The sequence below is a fragment of the Perca fluviatilis genome, chromosome 16 (assembly GCF_010015445.1).
Source record: "Perca fluviatilis chromosome 16, GENO_Pfluv_1.0, whole genome shotgun sequence".
NCBI classification, from domain to species: domain Eukaryota; kingdom Metazoa; phylum Chordata; class Actinopteri; order Perciformes; family Percidae; genus Perca; species Perca fluviatilis.
In genome coordinates, this window is record NC_053127.1 from 23,679,857 (window position 1) to 23,696,573 (window position 16,717).

At 40.7% G+C, this 16,717-nt stretch overlaps 2 protein-coding genes across 3 annotated transcripts; one reads left to right on the forward strand and one right to left on the reverse strand.

The window, feature by feature from the left end:
• Positions 1–230: 230 nt before the first annotated feature.
• LOC120544654 (ribonucleoside-diphosphate reductase large subunit-like) lies at positions 231–5,676 on the forward strand. The gene is made up of 19 exons (XM_039778556.1): positions 231–426; positions 1,153–1,241; positions 1,375–1,552; positions 1,799–1,899; positions 1,997–2,056; positions 2,139–2,178; positions 2,305–2,467; positions 2,551–2,692; positions 2,793–2,876; positions 2,969–3,130; positions 3,248–3,327; positions 3,413–3,614; positions 3,705–3,854; positions 3,951–4,172; positions 4,260–4,336; positions 4,437–4,572; positions 4,666–4,761; positions 4,853–5,041; positions 5,124–5,676. The coding sequence occupies exons 1-19, from the start codon at positions 408–410 to the stop codon at positions 5,313–5,315; spliced, it is 2,382 nt and encodes a 793-aa protein (XP_039634490.1). The 5' UTR covers positions 231–407; the 3' UTR covers positions 5,316–5,676.
• Positions 5,677–6,368: 692 nt separating this feature from the next.
• LOC120544653 (short transient receptor potential channel 2-like) lies at positions 6,369–16,370 on the reverse strand. Of its 2 annotated transcripts, XM_039778555.1 has the most exons (14): positions 14,384–16,370; positions 13,294–13,986; positions 13,005–13,205; positions 12,752–12,916; positions 12,462–12,636; positions 12,176–12,376; positions 11,909–12,071; positions 11,696–11,788; positions 10,225–10,417; positions 10,013–10,140; positions 9,852–9,924; positions 9,612–9,729; positions 7,835–8,388; positions 6,369–7,695 (listed from the first exon to the last, which is right to left on the reverse strand). In XM_039778555.1, exons 1-14 carry the CDS (start codon positions 14,396–14,398, stop codon positions 7,627–7,629), a joined length of 2,841 nt encoding a protein of 946 aa, XP_039634489.1. In that variant the 5' UTR covers positions 14,399–16,370; the 3' UTR covers positions 6,369–7,626. The 2 variants fall into 2 exon arrangements, with proteins under 2 accessions (XP_039634489.1, XP_039634488.1); XM_039778554.1 differs by having other exon boundaries at positions 6,369–8,388.
• Positions 16,371–16,717: the final 347 nt, after the last annotated feature.

A 16,717-nucleotide genomic window follows, 5' to 3' on the forward strand; every position in this document is an offset into this window, starting at 1 on the left:
GCAACTGAACACACAACATATGAAGCAATCCTGCTGCTTTAGTATGGAAGGATAATTACATCCCAAATATGTAAAATGTTCTCTTAATACCATAATACATCCATCAAAACATCGCGCCAGATTCGACCGGAATACAGCGACCGGAAGATGACTTCACTGGTTCGTGATTGGTTTAAAAGTCTGATGGATTCTTCTCTGATTGGCTGAGAGGATGACACAATGCATTGTAACTGGCTAGTGGGTTGTTGGCGCGCTCAGTTTGAGATTCAACTGTGTCAGCCGATTGTTCTCACAAAGTGTAATAACCTGTTATACCAACTCGTACTACAGTCATTTTACTTGTTTCGAAGCTGATACGAGAACATCAACAACTTCTGTCTGAGGAAACCAGCTGCTTTGTTGCCAACATGCATGTCATTAAGCGAGGTAACGTGATCGATAGTAGAACTTTAACTTTCTGGCTGTAAAAATACTGTCAAATGCAATGGGACGTGAAGGTTCTGAAAAACTTTTAAAATGTATCTAAGCTGTGATAAATGCTCCACAGAGACACCGCACTTTAGTCTTCAGCTCAGTTTCAGTCATGTTAAAATGTATTTCTTTCTTTCTGTGGTGTGTTTCCGTCGAGCCACCAAACAAAGACTGGAGTTGTGAAAGGACAAAAGCTACTCGGTTTTTTTTTTCAGTTTGCATTTTTGTTGCCTGTTTCGTCTTTATTTTGATAACGTTGAACATCATTTTTAAACAGATGCGATACAGTCGAGCCTTTAAATTGACTGACGTTCGTTGACCCGATTTTGCTCTCTAACCTTTAATGTTTAAAATTTTTCCCTTGGTGATTGACAAAGTAAAGGCGTTGACAAACTAACGTAAGGACCGAGTAAGGAGAGGGTCAATATATTATCAGTTTTGGCATCTGTGGTATTGGCGCGAAGTAGCAAGTGTTAATAACCTGTTAGACAGGTGTTCAGCGCGCGCATCATCTGAGTTAATTGATCTGTAGAGGGAATCCAATTAACAGCTATGTACAGTAACTGGGACTGTATTTCGTGAGTTTTTACCACTGCAGATATATCTATCAACTATCCTAAAATGTACCTCAGAAATTGACCAAATAATTATTGAGAACTAATAATGTTTTTTGAATTACAGATGGACGCCAGGAGGGTGTTAGTTTTGATAAAATCACATCTCGCATCCAGAAGCTTTGCTATGGACTCAACTCTGACTTTGTGGACCCTGTAAGTTCAAACCGCTATACAGTTGCCTATCAGTTTCAGCATTAAAAAAAAAACGCCAAGTAATGTAAAGGTGACACTGTTGACTCCAATTCAGTGATATTCTACCATGTAACCTTCATCTCTGTTCCTGCAGGCTCAGATTACAATGAAGGTGATCCAGGGTCTGTACAGTGGAGTCACCACTGTGGAGCTGGACACTCTGGCAGCAGAGACTGCTGCCACCCTCACCACCAAACACCCTGACTATGCACTCCTAGCTGCACGAATTGCGGTGTCTAATCTACACAAAGAGTCCAAGAAAGTATTCAGTGGTGAGTACAAGTTTTAAGTTACCACAAAAAAATACACTGCTATATTGCAAGATTTGTGTGATTTTTGTGTAGGTAATAAATGTTTTATAAATAAGAATTTAATGCACTATACATTTACTTAAAATGTATACTTTTTTAGGATGTTGGTGGAGTCTTTATGGGAAACCCTGACATAATTGATTTTACATTGTTAAAGTGTTAATTATCGGTACTGATCTACACTTTCTTTCCTCTGTGCTTTTGTAGATGTGATGGAAGACCTGTACAACTACGTGAACCCGTTAAATAAACGTCACTCTCCTATGATCTCCAAGGAGACGCTCGCCATTATACGTGAAAACAAGGGTGTAGGTCACATTGGAGGATGAATTTTGTTCGTTTTCAAATTTGATGTCACTGTAATTTTTTTTTTTTTTTATACATAATATCCTCTATCTTTTGCAGCGCCTCAACTCAGCCATCATTTACGACAGAGACTTCTCTTACAATTTCTTTGGCTTTAAGGTAATGTTTCATTTAATTTGACATTCAACATCTCAAGCAGATGCTTGGATTACAATCTAATTTGTCCCTTTGGCTCCAATAGACTCTCGAGCGGTCGTATTTGTTGAAGATTAACGGCAAAGGTGAGAATTGACTTTCCTTCCTATAGCTTTTTGAGAAGCATGTTCAAGGGTGCAGAGACTTACTGTAGTAGATTGTTTGGATATTTTTAATTGTTTAATTGCTAATTCATCTTTTCTTTTCTGTAGTTGCTGAGAGGCCCCAGCACATGCTAATGAGAGTGGCTGTTGGGATTCATAAAGGAGACATTGATGCAGCCATTGAGACTTACAACTTGCTGTCAGAGAAGTGGTTCACCCATGCCTCACCTACTCTGTTCAATGCTGGCACCAACCGGCCACAGCTGTCTAGGTAAGGACTTGGAGCAAAGTTGACCAAATCTCTGATGCTTTTTTTGACCCCCCCCCCTAAATCTAATTTGTTTGTTTTTGCAGTTGTTTCTTGCTATCCATGAAAGATGACAGCATCAATGGTATTTATGACACACTGAAGCAGTGTGCCCTCATCTCCAAATCAGCTGGAGGAATTGGATTGGCAATTGGCTGCATCAGAGCAACAGGCAGCTATATTGCTGGGGTGGGTCAAATGCACACCACAGGGATTCAAATCAAACCGATATAGAGGGGCTTTATTTTATTCATTTGTGTTTTAACTTAAATTGGTTCTTGTTTTCCAGACTAATGGAAATTCCAATGGGCTGGTTCCTATGCTTCGAGTGTACAACAACACTGCACGTTATGTTGACCAGGGTGGTAACAAGGTAAAGATTTGCAATACACACTACTGTATAACGGAGCTTGACATTGTTGCTCCAGAGACACCTCTGTTAGTAAGTTTTTAATTCTGTTTCAGCGACCCGGGGCCTTTGCTGTGTACCTGGAGCCGTGGCATTTTGATGTGTTTGACTTCTTAGAGTTGAAGAAGAACACCGGTAAAGAGGAGCAGAGGGCCAGAGACCTGTTCTTCGCCATGTGGATCCCAGACCTGTTTATGAAACGAGTGGAAAGCAATCAGGTGAATATCTGAGGGAATCACCTTCCTGACTATAATGTTTTATTATGGGTTTGAGGCTCCTGCTAAATCTTGATCTACACAGGGCAAATGCTTATTGTTCCTATCCTGCTCTTTTAGGACTGGTCTCTAATGTGTCCCAGTGACTGTCCTGGGTTAGACGAGTGTTGGGGGGAGGAGTTTGAGGAGCTCTACACTCGGTAAGGCCAGCACACCAAACGCTGTTCTTAACAAACGGCTCATTTCTCAGTGCTTACCTGTCCCATGTATCCGGTTTGTCCTCAGTTATGAGAAGGAGGGCAGGGCTAAGCGTGTGGTGAAGGCTCAGCAGGTGTGGTACGCCATCATTGAGTCGCAGACCGAAACCGGTACACCATACATGCTCTACAAGGACGCCTGCAACAGGAAGAGCAACCAGCAGAATCTGGGCACCATCAAATCAAGCAATCTGTGCACGGAGATTGTAGAGTACACAAGCAAGGATGAGGTGAGAGGCAGCAAGTATTGTTGTTCCTGCAATATTCAAATTAGCCATTACATTATTTGGTTAATGCTCATTTGGTTTTCTCTTTCTCAGGTTGCAGTGTGTAACCTGGCATCCATTGCCCTCAACATGTATGTCACCCCAGAAAGAACTTTTGACTTCAAAAAGCTTGCATCTGTCACCAAAGTCATTGTCAAGAACCTGAACAAAATTATTGACATCAACTACTACCCAGTGATTGAGGTATGCTTTCTAGTCTAGTGTTGCTTCTCTATCAACCTTGCAGCCAGATCTCATGTGCTCTGTGTTAACAAATGGCTCCTCTGTCCTGCTTTACAGGCTGAAAGGTCTAACAAGCGTCACAGGCCGATTGGAATCGGTGTGCAGGGTTTGGCTGATGCCTTCATCCTCATGCGTTATCCGTTTGAAAGCCCAGAAGCCCAGTTGCTCAACATTCAGATCTTTGAGACCATCTACTACGCTGCCCTGGAGGCCAGCTGTGAGCTGGCAGCGGAGCTCGGCCCTTACGAAACCTATGCTGGATCTCCTGTCAGCAAGGGAGTGAGTAGTTTTCACAATGTCTCAAATCCAACCCGGGATACATTTTTAGCAGTTTGGGCTCAGATCCTAACTTATTTTGTTTTCCAGATCCTTCAGTATGACATGTGGGATAAAACCCCGACAGATCTCTGCGACTGGAAAACGTTGAAGGCGAAAATTGCCAAGTAAATCTTCCTGAACGTCTTACTTGTTGGTATTTCTCATCTGATATCTACTGTATGTGGAGATTGTAGATCATCCCTGCTTCCTCCGTTGTGTGCTCAGGCATGGTGTGAGGAACAGTCTGCTCTTGGCCCCCATGCCCACAGCTTCCACCGCACAGATACTGGGCAACAACGAGTCCATTGAGGCTTACACCAGCAACATCTACACCCGCAGAGTGCTCTCGGGAGAGTTTCAGGTCAGAACTGAATGCATTCGCTGCTTTGCGTCTCCAAAGTCACGTGTCCATAGAGGGAAAGGTGGCTAAGTGTCTTTTCTGCCTCTCCCACAGATTGTGAACCCTCACCTGCTGAAGGACCTCACAGAAAGAGGACTGTGGAGTGACGGAATTAAGAACCAGCTGATTGCCCAGAATGGGTCCATCCAGGTAAAGGGTCACACTTACTAAATTAATGGCTCTAAATGTTACTATAATCTGTCTCTTATGTTTTGATGATCAATGTCTGACTTATGTGCAGGATATTGAAGAGATCCCTGATGATCTGAAGCAGCTGTATAAAACTGTGTGGGAAATCTCCCAGAAGACTGTCCTTAAGATGGCAGCAGATCGTGGTGCCTACATTGACCAGAGCCAGTCCCTAAACATCCATATTGCCGAGCCAAATTATGGAAAACTGACCAGCATGCACTTCTATGGTTGGAAGTTGGTAAGTCAGGAATGAAGGAACTTAATTCATGCAGCTTCATAGTGCCATGAAACAACGTCTCAATGTCGTCTTTTCTCTACAGGGCCTGAAAACCGGCATGTACTACCTGCGGACGAAGCCTGCTGCCAATCCCATTCAGTTCACCCTCAACAAGGAGAAATTAAAGGAGGCCCAGTCAACCAAGAGCGACGAAGAGGAGACAAAAGAGCGCAACACTGCTGCCATGGTGTGTTCCTTAGCGAACAAAGATGAGTGTCTGATGTGTGGTTCCTAAGTGAAGTGTGTTTCACTCAGATAAACACTGTTCACCTTACCCACCAGCTAACTCATTAAAAATGTATTTTTGGGAACACCCAGTTCTTTCTATTTGTATATGATGTTGTAACAAGGGTTTTACATATGCCGCTGTCTTCAAGTCACACATTTGCTGTTTTTAATTATTTACTAGATTATCCTCATGAATTGTGTGTTGTATGCATGTTTGTATAGAATAAATAGGGTACAATTATTTTTTTTTATCAATACAGTTTTATATGTGGGTCATATTAATGAATTTCATGTTTGCATTTTAGATGTGGAAAATTACATTTGTATTGTCTTAATTTAAGTGTCATTTATTAAACTATTGTCATGAATATGTGAAGTTTTCATTGTACATCAAAACCTGAGCATATCTATACCTTGTTATTATACATATTTAGACCTGCCTTTATTGTGGCAAGGACAATAAAGCAAAATAAGAAAAGGTAAGTAGTCAGCATGCTGTTCTGAATGTCTTGTTTATGAGGAAATGAGAGCCAGGGACAGGCATTTCTGCCACTGGATGCTCTAACAGGGTGGGGATTATGAGTGGCTTGTGATACGACACGCTCGTAAAACATGAATTCAATTTCTTGGTGATAAATGTTGGGCGCTTTGGTGTCGGATGACAAAGTGTTTTAATTATCTACGGTAAAGCAGGCAGATCAGAACAGGCTTACGCCCAAAATGAAAATGGTGAAGCCATCAATCATGCAACACTAACAAGGGTTACACGCCAAGGTGTTTTTCCAAAGGAAGTCTGTATGGGCTGTGTCTTGGGACAGGAGATGCTGCAGGTGATGAATTAATGAACTGGTGTGTTTATGCATGCGACCTCAAGGGAGCAGTATGTGTAAAGCAAGCTGAGACCTGCACTGCCGCACTGTGGCAGGGTGTTGGTCTGCTGCCTACTGAAAAGAAATGCTAAAGCAACACTAATTCATAACCTCAGTCAGCCCTGAGTTATGATTATGATGTCCCCCTACACTATGGTCATGGTCATGAAATACAGAGACACAGAAATAAATGTGATTTCAAATGTTTTAATTGTGTTGCAAATTATCTATTGTGCAAAATGTTAATTTAACACAAAGCTACTTTCTTCTCATACTTGAATGTTAAGAGAAATCAGGACGGCTAACACAGGCTCTTTGCTATTAGTGAAGTTTGAAAATGGCAGTGAGTAGAGGGACACCCAGCACGAAGCAGCAGCACAACTCAACTCTCCATTAATGCATGTATAGTTCCTGTTGGTGCATGTGTGTGTATTTCTGGGCCTGTGTGTAATGTGTAACTCCAACAGAGTGAAAAAATGTAATTCCCCCCCTGAGGATCTTCTTCTTCAATAAAATCCCCCCCAATATTTTGTCGTTTTAAGTAGTCACTACTTTCAGTGTGCTAATTGTGTTTACTAGTTGTAAGGCACTGTAACCCTATTTTACTGCCATTTATGCATATCAAGTTGTACAGGTGTAGTACTACATGCTGAATTTAAGGTGTACACTGCCTTTTTTCAGTTAAATCCATTAGCCATTTTAACTGGCAACATTATTGTTATCTCAGTAATTATGAGAACATATATTTAAAAAAAATCAGAAAACTATTTGTAATAGATCTATGGTTGTATGATTTTATTTGAATGCCTAAATCCGACATTTTTAGAGGATTGGGAAGAAAATAAAACATTGGCCAAAAATGAATTATTTTAATGAACTTTTAAGCAGAAAGATGAATATCTCTCTTCCTCTCGAGGATTTCTGTGTCAGAAACACAAAATTGTCCTTATTTCACACAGAATGGGAGCAGAATTAGCCAGAAGCCGACAGGTTTTTGCACAATGATTGGTTTCACTACATGAAAAGTTTCTTACAGAGTCAGTCATTAGGATTAAAGGAATCGTTTAACATTTTTAGGAAATACCATTGTTTGCATTCCAGCGTAAAGCTAGATGAGACGGTTGATACCATTCATGTCTTTGCAGTAAATATGAAGCTGAAGATAGCAGTGAATTAGCTTTGCTAGGCACAAATTAAAAGAGGGGAACAGCTAAAATGGCTCTGTTCAACGGTAAGAAAAACCCACCTACCAGCACCTTTATAGTTGCCTTGTTTGTTTAAACAAAAACCCTAAATATTTGCTGTTTTACAGGTGGTTATGTGCAAGACTATATTTTCCAAGATGTGGAACTTTTCCCTCTTATCAGATATTGAAGAAGGTTACCAAAAAGCCAAAGCCCTGAAAAAGTGTGGTCCTTTAAATGGGACAGCACTAGGGTTACGGTCTCACTAGTGTCCCGTCAAACGACCCATCTCCCTCTTGGGAACCAAAGCCTGTGTCCTGAGAGCTGCTGCTGCCTGTTGGCGAGGGAATCATTTTGTTAGCTACAGGTTTCATGACACCCGACTTCTCTGCTACATTATGCTCAAAATTTCTACCCTTTATCCATTTTGCGTCCTTTCTGCCTTTTTGCGTCTCTGTGTGTTTTTCACCCACCTTAGCCCCTGTGAGTAGCTCTTCTTCCCTTCTTTTTTCTGCCTCATCCTGTGTGGCCTCGGCTTTTTCTTTCACATGATTAAAACCTGTCCCTGCCACCACCTCCTCTTTCACTTCACTATCAGTGTTTTCCATTGTGTCTGCTTCCACCTGCTCTTTTTTCTCAGTTTCCTTCTTATCTCCTGGTTCTGTTTTAGCTCTGCCCTCCTCCATTTTCACTACATCACAGTCGGTTACCTGCTGTGATCCCTCTTCGCCCACCTGATTCTGCAGTGCGTCTGACTCCTGTTTTGTATCTGATTGTTCTTTATCTTCCCCTTCCTCTTTATGGGGCAATGTCACTTGAAGTGATTCATTTTTGTCATCTCTGCTGTTAAAACCTATGAAATTGTTCTTGGCACCAGTGATGTATTTTCCCAGAAAGGAGGAGCCATCATTGGTCAATGCGCCATTTGCAGGGTGTCCATCAGCCATCAGAAGCTGCTGGACCACTTTCATATCACCGTGCATCTTGCAGACTGTTTTGGTCAGCACAGTGATCCGATTACCGATATCTGAGGGAAGAGAATACTCCAATCACAACACAATAAATGTAATATATATATGTATTATATGTATATATATATATAAAATAATGTTATTTCATTTTTAAAGGCTGGGGGTTTGAATTGAACACTTTTCATAGGAAAACCACCTTATACTTTAGAAAGTGTTAAATGCCATAATTACAGGAGACACACACTAGGGTTGGACAGCGCTACAAATAATTATATTAACTTTGTTTTAGTTTTTTTAGTTTAGTTTAACTTATTTTGCAGATCAACATTACAATGCCTTATTTATTCTTTTGAATCTTAAACATATGAAAGCCAAGTCAGTGATTTCAAACTTCTCAAAAGGGGGATTATTATGGATTCAATAAATCATTATAAAATAAATAATCACATGAATACATTATGTAAAACTGAAAAATGTGAAATTATAAAATTAAAATGTATTCCTGTCTTTTATTTCTTAGTTCCTGCCACCAAAAAAAAAAAATGACACATTTGTGAAGAGCAAGAATAAAGTCCTTTTCTGTGGTTGCTCTAGTCAAAGGGTGCTAACACAGCTAACACTAGCTTCACTTTGATGTTGAGTAATATAGCTCACAAGCCATAGCCTCACTAGTTAGCAGGCTTGGTTAGGTAGCATAAGCAACCTTGTTAATCTAAGGCTTAACAGCTAAAGAGGTTTAGTTACTGTGTCTGTGTACTGTGGATATTTACAGCAGCAGCAGAATAACTTTGGCACTGTTGTTGCTCTAGCTAAGGTGCTAATATTCTTTCATATAAGCGGTAGGGATGATTGGGATTGGCTGAAAGGTGAGGGGGCGGTAACAACACCACTGACATGAAAACTGACATTATGAAATAAAAACAGATTTTGGAAAAAGAGCATTTTGAAATTAGAAAGTCTATAATGATATAAAAATGATATCCACCATGAAAATGTAGGATAAAATAAGATTTCAGAATTTGAGTTGAGTTATAATAATTTCACAAATTGTAAATAGAATATAACATTACTCCAGACCACTCGTAAAACATAATATTGATATAATTTATTATTTTAATTTATAATTTTTTATTAATTAGTCTTTTGATGGAAAGACTAGAAATATGGAAGAGAAAAGGGGCAACAAGCAACAGGCCAGGTTTGTAAGCCATCAGGACTTCAGAATGCATTGCTGTCTGACCATAAGCCCCTGACAGAGTTGTTTCAAAGTCATGTTTACCTTTCCTCTTGGTTTCCTCGAACTCCCTGCAAGCTGACTCAATGTAGCGTTGCACCAGAGCTTTGATCACCTGCTGCCGGTAAGGTAACTGGCCGTCTTCACATACCTTATCATTGGTCTTAAAACACATATCCAATATCACACATTTCAGTAAACAGTTTTAGCAAAGAATATGTAGATTTTTTTTTTTTTACTACAGTCACACTAACTCCTCCACATGAGCATTAAACACACACTTACCATAGAGTCTATTGGGGGATATTTGTCCTCAGAATTACAAGTGCAGCAGCAGCAGATTCGTCTAAAGATACCCCTGGAACAGAATTTAAAATAAAAAAAAAAATAAAGATATAGATACACAATGAGGGGTCTTTGCAGGTTAAATGGGTTTTAGAGCTCACCTTAAGATGTAAAAGACAGCTTTGGGTGAGGGGATGATGTTGAAGGGCACAGGCATGGTGAGGCCTTCTCTGAAGTAACTGAGGTACAGCTTCGACCTGGCAAATTTCCACTCAACATCTGCATCATCCTGAAATTAAAAATGTTTAGACGTCAGTGCCAGTCTTTCGTTTTTGCTTTTATTGCAGTAGTGACATAAAAAAAATCTCTTTACCTCAATTTTCTGAAAGGAGTTGGTGATCATGGCAATGAGCATGTTGAGCAGGACGATGACGATGATGAGTGTGAAGATGCCATACAGAACCCTTCCTACAAACTCTGCCACCACATACTGTGGCATGTCCACGTACTCCTGGTTGGCCATGCCAAACATGGTCCAGAATAAGAAGCGGAACGTCTCATTAAACCTGCAGAGTACACAATGAGAGTGTTTCATACCTTTCTTTGTCTGACTTACAATGCAACTGTATATTCTTATTTTCAGCAGCCTGGGGAGAAAAAGAATGATGTTCACTACAGAAACTGTCATCTCAAACTCTGGTTTTAAGATGTTATTTTCTGTGCGGGTATTCTATATTTAAGATTTGTGTGGGTGATTCTCACAGTTTTCACAGTTGTATTTCAAAGTGTAGAGAGCTTGTTGTTAAGATTCATTTTGTGCACATCATTCGAATAAGTAAGATTACATGTATTTGCTGTCTGGGGAAAAGCCTAATTAAAAGTCTCAAAAACAAGAAGTATAAACAGCAGGAAAATAGAAAGATGTTCTTTAAATTCTTTTTAACTTCCTTGTTATTTCTATATCCGCCATTTTTTAAAATCTGGTTTAGGGACAAACCCTGCATGATGTATACCACAAACAATACTGGATATTGATATATACAGTATCTCACAAAAGTGAGTACACCCCTCACATTTAAGTAAATATTTCATTATATCTTTTAATGGGACAACACTGAAGAAATTACACTTTGCTACAATGTAAAGTATTAAGTGTACAGCTTGTATAACAGTGTAAATGTGCAGTCCCCTCAAAATAACTCAACACACAGCCATTAATGTCTAAAGCGCTGGCAACAAAAGTAAGTACACCCCTATGTTAAATTCCCTTAGAGGCAGGCAGATGTTTATTTTTAAAGGCCAGTTATTTCATGGATCCAGGATACTATGCATCCTGATAAAGTTCTCTTGGCCTTTGGAATTAAAATAGCCCCACATCATCACATACCGTTCACCATTCCTAGAGATTGGCATGGGGTACTTTCCATAAGAACATCTCTCAATGCAAATCAAACCAGCTATTAGGGCCTAATCGACATAAAACCATGCCAATCTCTAGATATGGTGAGATACTGTATATATTTGACAAATACAAAAAGCTACTAATGATGTATCAGCTGAAATAAAAAGAAAAATGTATTAAAACATAACAAACATTTTTTATATAAATCCCTTTTTTTAAAGAACTGAGCAGGACATTTTAGAGTAAAAAATACTGTCAGTGCTCTTTTGGTTGTCAAACTGTACCAAAGCGTTGAATAAGCTTAAGCTTATGTTTGTATAAATTTAAACAAGCAACCTTGTGTTATTTTGTTCACCTTTCTAACCACTGCAGCAGGATTGGGACTGAAAACCGCTGCGCTGAAACAACAGTATTTAGGAAGCTAAAGATTGCATATTCATACCTGCCAAGATGTGGAGAGATGACATAAGGAACATATACATTGTTGATGCCACAGAGGAAGGCCGTTCCAATGATCATCAATATAAACATAAATCTAAAAAAAGAAAAGAAAAAAATAGAACAATTGTCATCGGCTCTGAATTCCCTCCCAGGCGATGATCAATATACAAATATGCAGATATAATACAGGAGGACAAATGAAAAGTGCTCTTACCGCATCATATCATCAATCATCTTCCCTATGGAGATCTGCAGAGTTCCCAGAGACTCATGTGCTGGCAGTATGTACGCCAGCCGTGTGAAGCTCAACAAACTGGTCACTGCAAACAGCACCTCCGCAATCAGCTGGGGGTCCTCGATATGCCAGTCCTCGCGCACTGCAGGACAGTTTCACACAGTCAAAGAGACCACTTCAGCATATGTGAACTTTGGAGACCTCAAACAACTATTTGGCTGAAAGATCGGACATAATTTTTCTCACCAGTCTGAGTGAAGTAGATACACTCCTCTGTGCGGTTATGATCATAGCAGAGGAAGTAACCTTTGAGCACGATAAGCACACGTAACGCAAAGGACGCCAGGTACATGCTGAGCACCATCACGTCCAAGCAGTTCCACCAGTCCCGGAAGTAACTCCGCAGCCCCTCGATCCACACTTCCTTACACTCATACCAGAAGAATCCTACATGAGACAGCATAGTATAAACCTTGAGTTTTCTATTTGCACATTATAGAAGAGAGTCAGAATAGAGAGGGAGGGAACTCACCGACCACCCACACCATGTGGAAGGAGCTGTGCAGGATGTCCTGCTGCCGGGAAGCAAATTTGTCTCGATACAACTCCATTGTTATTGATTCTCCGAGCAACGTGATGAGAAACCAGAGATAGGAGGCTGAGTGGAGGAGAAACTTGATCACAGGAATCTTTAGTATCTTTCCTACCTGGTGAAAACACAAAAGACACCTGTCAGGGCCAAGGAACATCAGTGTGCTCATCCAATTTTCTTAACAGAATGTCTCTCATTGCAGTCTTTGTGACATTTTCATGCGATGTCACCTTTGACTTGGGCGCGGTCCAGTAGACGAGGCAGAGGAGAGGCATGGTGAGAAAGATCCCTACTGTGACAAACAGCTTAAAGGCCATCCTGCTGCCTCTCCAGCCGGAGAGGTTCCCACACCAGATAGAAGACAGCACCTGTTGGCAGATTGGGTGGGCCACAAACTGCGCAAAAACAAACAAATATGGATTAAGTAAATTTATTTTCCTTTTTACTTATCTTTGACTGACAGTAGTTTCTGCATCTGGCTACCTGCTTCTGGTTGTAATTGACAGCAAGCCGCAGACGTGACAGGTTGGGGATTCCCTCCTCAAAGGCCTGCTGCTCTAAGGAGTCCTGGCTCTCGTTTCCACAGCTGTTCAGGATGGTGGTCACCTCGCTCTGGTTGCGACACATGCCCAGCAACTCAACGGCAAACTCCTGACAAACCTCCTCCAGGCCCAGGTACTGAGGCTGCAGGAAGAGAGGAACCACACCAGAGTCAAATGACAACACAGCCGGCATGAACAGTAAGTAGGGATATGCACGAATCTCACCAGACCTTGAACTCTGGCTCTTTTTGTGAGAGCTTGCGGAGCTCTCTGCTGAGACCGAAAGCTCTGAGCATGGCATCGTCGGAGGTGATGGACAGGTAGGCGCGGCTGGCGATGCCACGGTAGGTGTTGATACGAGACAAGGAGAACTTGAGCAGGTCATACTGCCGGCCGTTACTACACTCCAGACAGGCACAGGATATCTTATGTGGCCATGGGATGACGTGACCTTTTTGGGTGAGCATGTTGACTATATCATACAGGTCTTTCTGGCAGGCTAAGGTCAGAGGTGTCACACCAGGGGCAAACTGGGAGTTGTCAATAGAGTGGTCAAAGATGGCCTGAGAGAAGGAGCGCACGTCCATCTTGTTGCCTTTCTCCTGGTCCAGGCGGTCCAGCAGGCGCTTCACCACTCTGGCCTGGTTGGTGTCTACAGCGACGAGCAGGGCCTCGTGAATCTGCCGGAAGTCAAACTTGACCCCGTGGAGGAGGACGTCCATGCAACTTTCGTTGCCCAGACGGATTGACAGGTTGAGGGCATCCCTCCACTGGCGATCCTCAGACTCATCCAGCTGGCGGATGATGCCATCACCGGTCTTCAACAGTCCAAACAGCATCTCTATGTTCCCCTCCTGAATGGCACCAATGAGCTCCGGAGGGAACCGCATCTTCCTGTTCATAATCTCGCGCCATTGCTCTGGCTAAGGGGACAGGATGGGACAGTCAACAGCAGTTGCATTAAATGTCTATTCACACATTTTTTATGAAATGAATGGTCAGATTCCAGGGGGAAAATGTATCTTCCAATTTGATTTCATAAGAGGATATTGGACAAAATGTAAATGTTTTGTGAGAAAATTAAAAAGCTGTACAAAAAATAAAAAGCGTGGCACATTCTAATAAGTGTATGACTGGAGACACATTTTATGCAATAAAAGGAAAACTCATTAATATATAACTATGTAATAAAATAAAGCTGTCCAAAGGATACCTGGAGAACAGTAGCTTTAAATTCAGCCTCGTTAAAACATTTTTTTTAAACTCAGATCTACTAAATGACAAGTTCTAAAAACCACGTCTGAATAAGATTCTGCTTACCGTGAGGTTTTCCATTCCTGATGAAAATCAGCACAATTTTAAGCAGTGATCCTAAAGTGAAAACACAACCACATTCTCTGGAAGCATAAATTATATTTTTGCCAGCTATTTTGAGCTTCAGAGATGAAGGTGAAAGATATCAGTAGATTGCACAACTGAGCCCTTTGGTGTGCCGCTATCATGTGCTACCGGCTGACTGCATTGAATCAGCACCCACAACTCAAAAACACACTTCCATTCCCCATGGGGAAGGGCCAATTAAAACGTAGCCAGTTCAAAGTGTTTCATGCTTGGCTGGGCCCAAACCAAACGGTTTCTTTGTTCAAACTGGAATTAACTCCAGTCTCCCCATTGGAAACAGTGCCATGGTACAATTAAGGTAGCTGTTACTGAACAGGCAGCAGCTGTCATCGTTTCCCCAGAGGAGCTGGAGGAAGTTCACAGCAGAGGGAAAAACAAGGAGCTGCAAATGAAACGTATACAGATTATTTGAACTACTTTTTCCATTCAGTTCTCTTTAAAGAAGTCTGTTTACTAAAACTTTTTTTGTAACTTTGTCTTCTGTAAAGTGTTCTTTCCCCTTTGAACATGTAATGTAACATGTCAATCAGATTGTTAGTGGTTTCAGACTCACCCAAGGAATACTAAGTTACATTCAAAGGATGACCAAATACATTTTCCATGGAGCAATCTTGGAACGAATGTCAATTTTTAGTCAACCACAGCCAAAGATGATAGTGTTACTCGAGAGTTAATCCAATTACCAGCACAGGGACGTGTTTATCACTCATCTGTAATCTGGGGTGGAAGTGAAGCCTGACTGGCTACTGACTCTTGTGAGCATACTTTTGCACAGCAGAGGGAGGAAGAGGACCGTTGCACACTTAAAACTTTTTGTTGTCACTGCAATTATTTTTGTACCAATGTTAAATGGTTTAGAGTCACTGCTGAAATATATTCAGTGACAAAAGGAAACCTGAATTGTTCTGGTTTTAAACAAAATGAGGAGATGTCATTTATCTGGGCCCAATAGTGAATGATCCAGAAGGGGAAGAATATTTAAGAGTCATAAGTTCCTCAAATGGATTTAATGCCTTGAGAGGGCAAACAGGGCCCTAGACAATAGCTTGACCATAAGAAATGACAAATTTGGCTCGTGAATCCTGAGTCATGTTTTGGTTTCATAACAAACATTCATATAATATTTTTACAAAAGGGTTTCATGATAAGAACAACTCTCCATAAACACAAACCAAAAACAAAATCTGACAGCATAACAGTGTATAAAACTGAAAAAAAAAAAAAAAACCTTAACAGCCCTCTCTAAAGAGAAGAAGAACCTAAAGAAAATGCATAACTCACGTTATGATGCTCTTCAGTCTATCAGCTGGTTAATCACTACATACTGGCATCGCCTACTGTTGGCCCCCAAAGGCAAGAATCATGGCGCTGATTAGCAAAGACAACAATACCTACACGTGTTGACGTCTATGCAAAGCAAAAACAAAAATCATATTCACAAAACAAATATTTACTACATTTTCAAGAAACTACTTCAACAAAGTACAATATAAACACATTTTAATTTAAAACTCTGGTAATTGACATTTGTAGCAATATTTTACTTTTCTGGAGCGTGTGTATGTGTATGTGGTGTGTATTCATCGCTGTATCCCACCCCCACCCCTCAGTTCCACAAATTAAAATTATGTGTAGACAAATGTGACTGAGAACATAAAAAATAAAGTAGTCCTCTAGTCAAAACACATTAGCAGGTTTTTGCATTTGATGTATGAAGTGTTAAAACAAAAGTAACTATAAAACTACACACAAAGAGAAAGATTACCCGTCAACCAAATCCTATGAATTATTATTATTATTATTATTATTATATACTCAACTAAAGGATTATTAGGAACACCTGTTAAATTTCACATTAATTAAATTATCTAAATCAACCAATCACATGGCAGCTGCTTCAATGCATTTAGGGGTGTGGTCCAGATAATCTCCTGAACTCCAACCTGAATGTCAGAATGGGAAAGAAAGGTGATCTAAGCAACTTTGAGCGTGGCATGGTTGTTGGTGCCAGACGGGCTGGTCTGAGTATTTCACAATCTGCTCAGTTACTGGGATTCTCACGCACAACCATTTCTAGGGATTGCAAAGAATGGTCTGTAAAAGTAAAAACATCCAGTATGCAACAGTCCTCTGGGCGAAAATGCCTTGCTGATGCCAGAGGTCAGAGGAGAATGGGCCGACTGACTCCAGCTGATAGAAGATCAACTTTGACTCAAATAACCACTCGTTACAACCGAGGTATGCAGCAAAGCA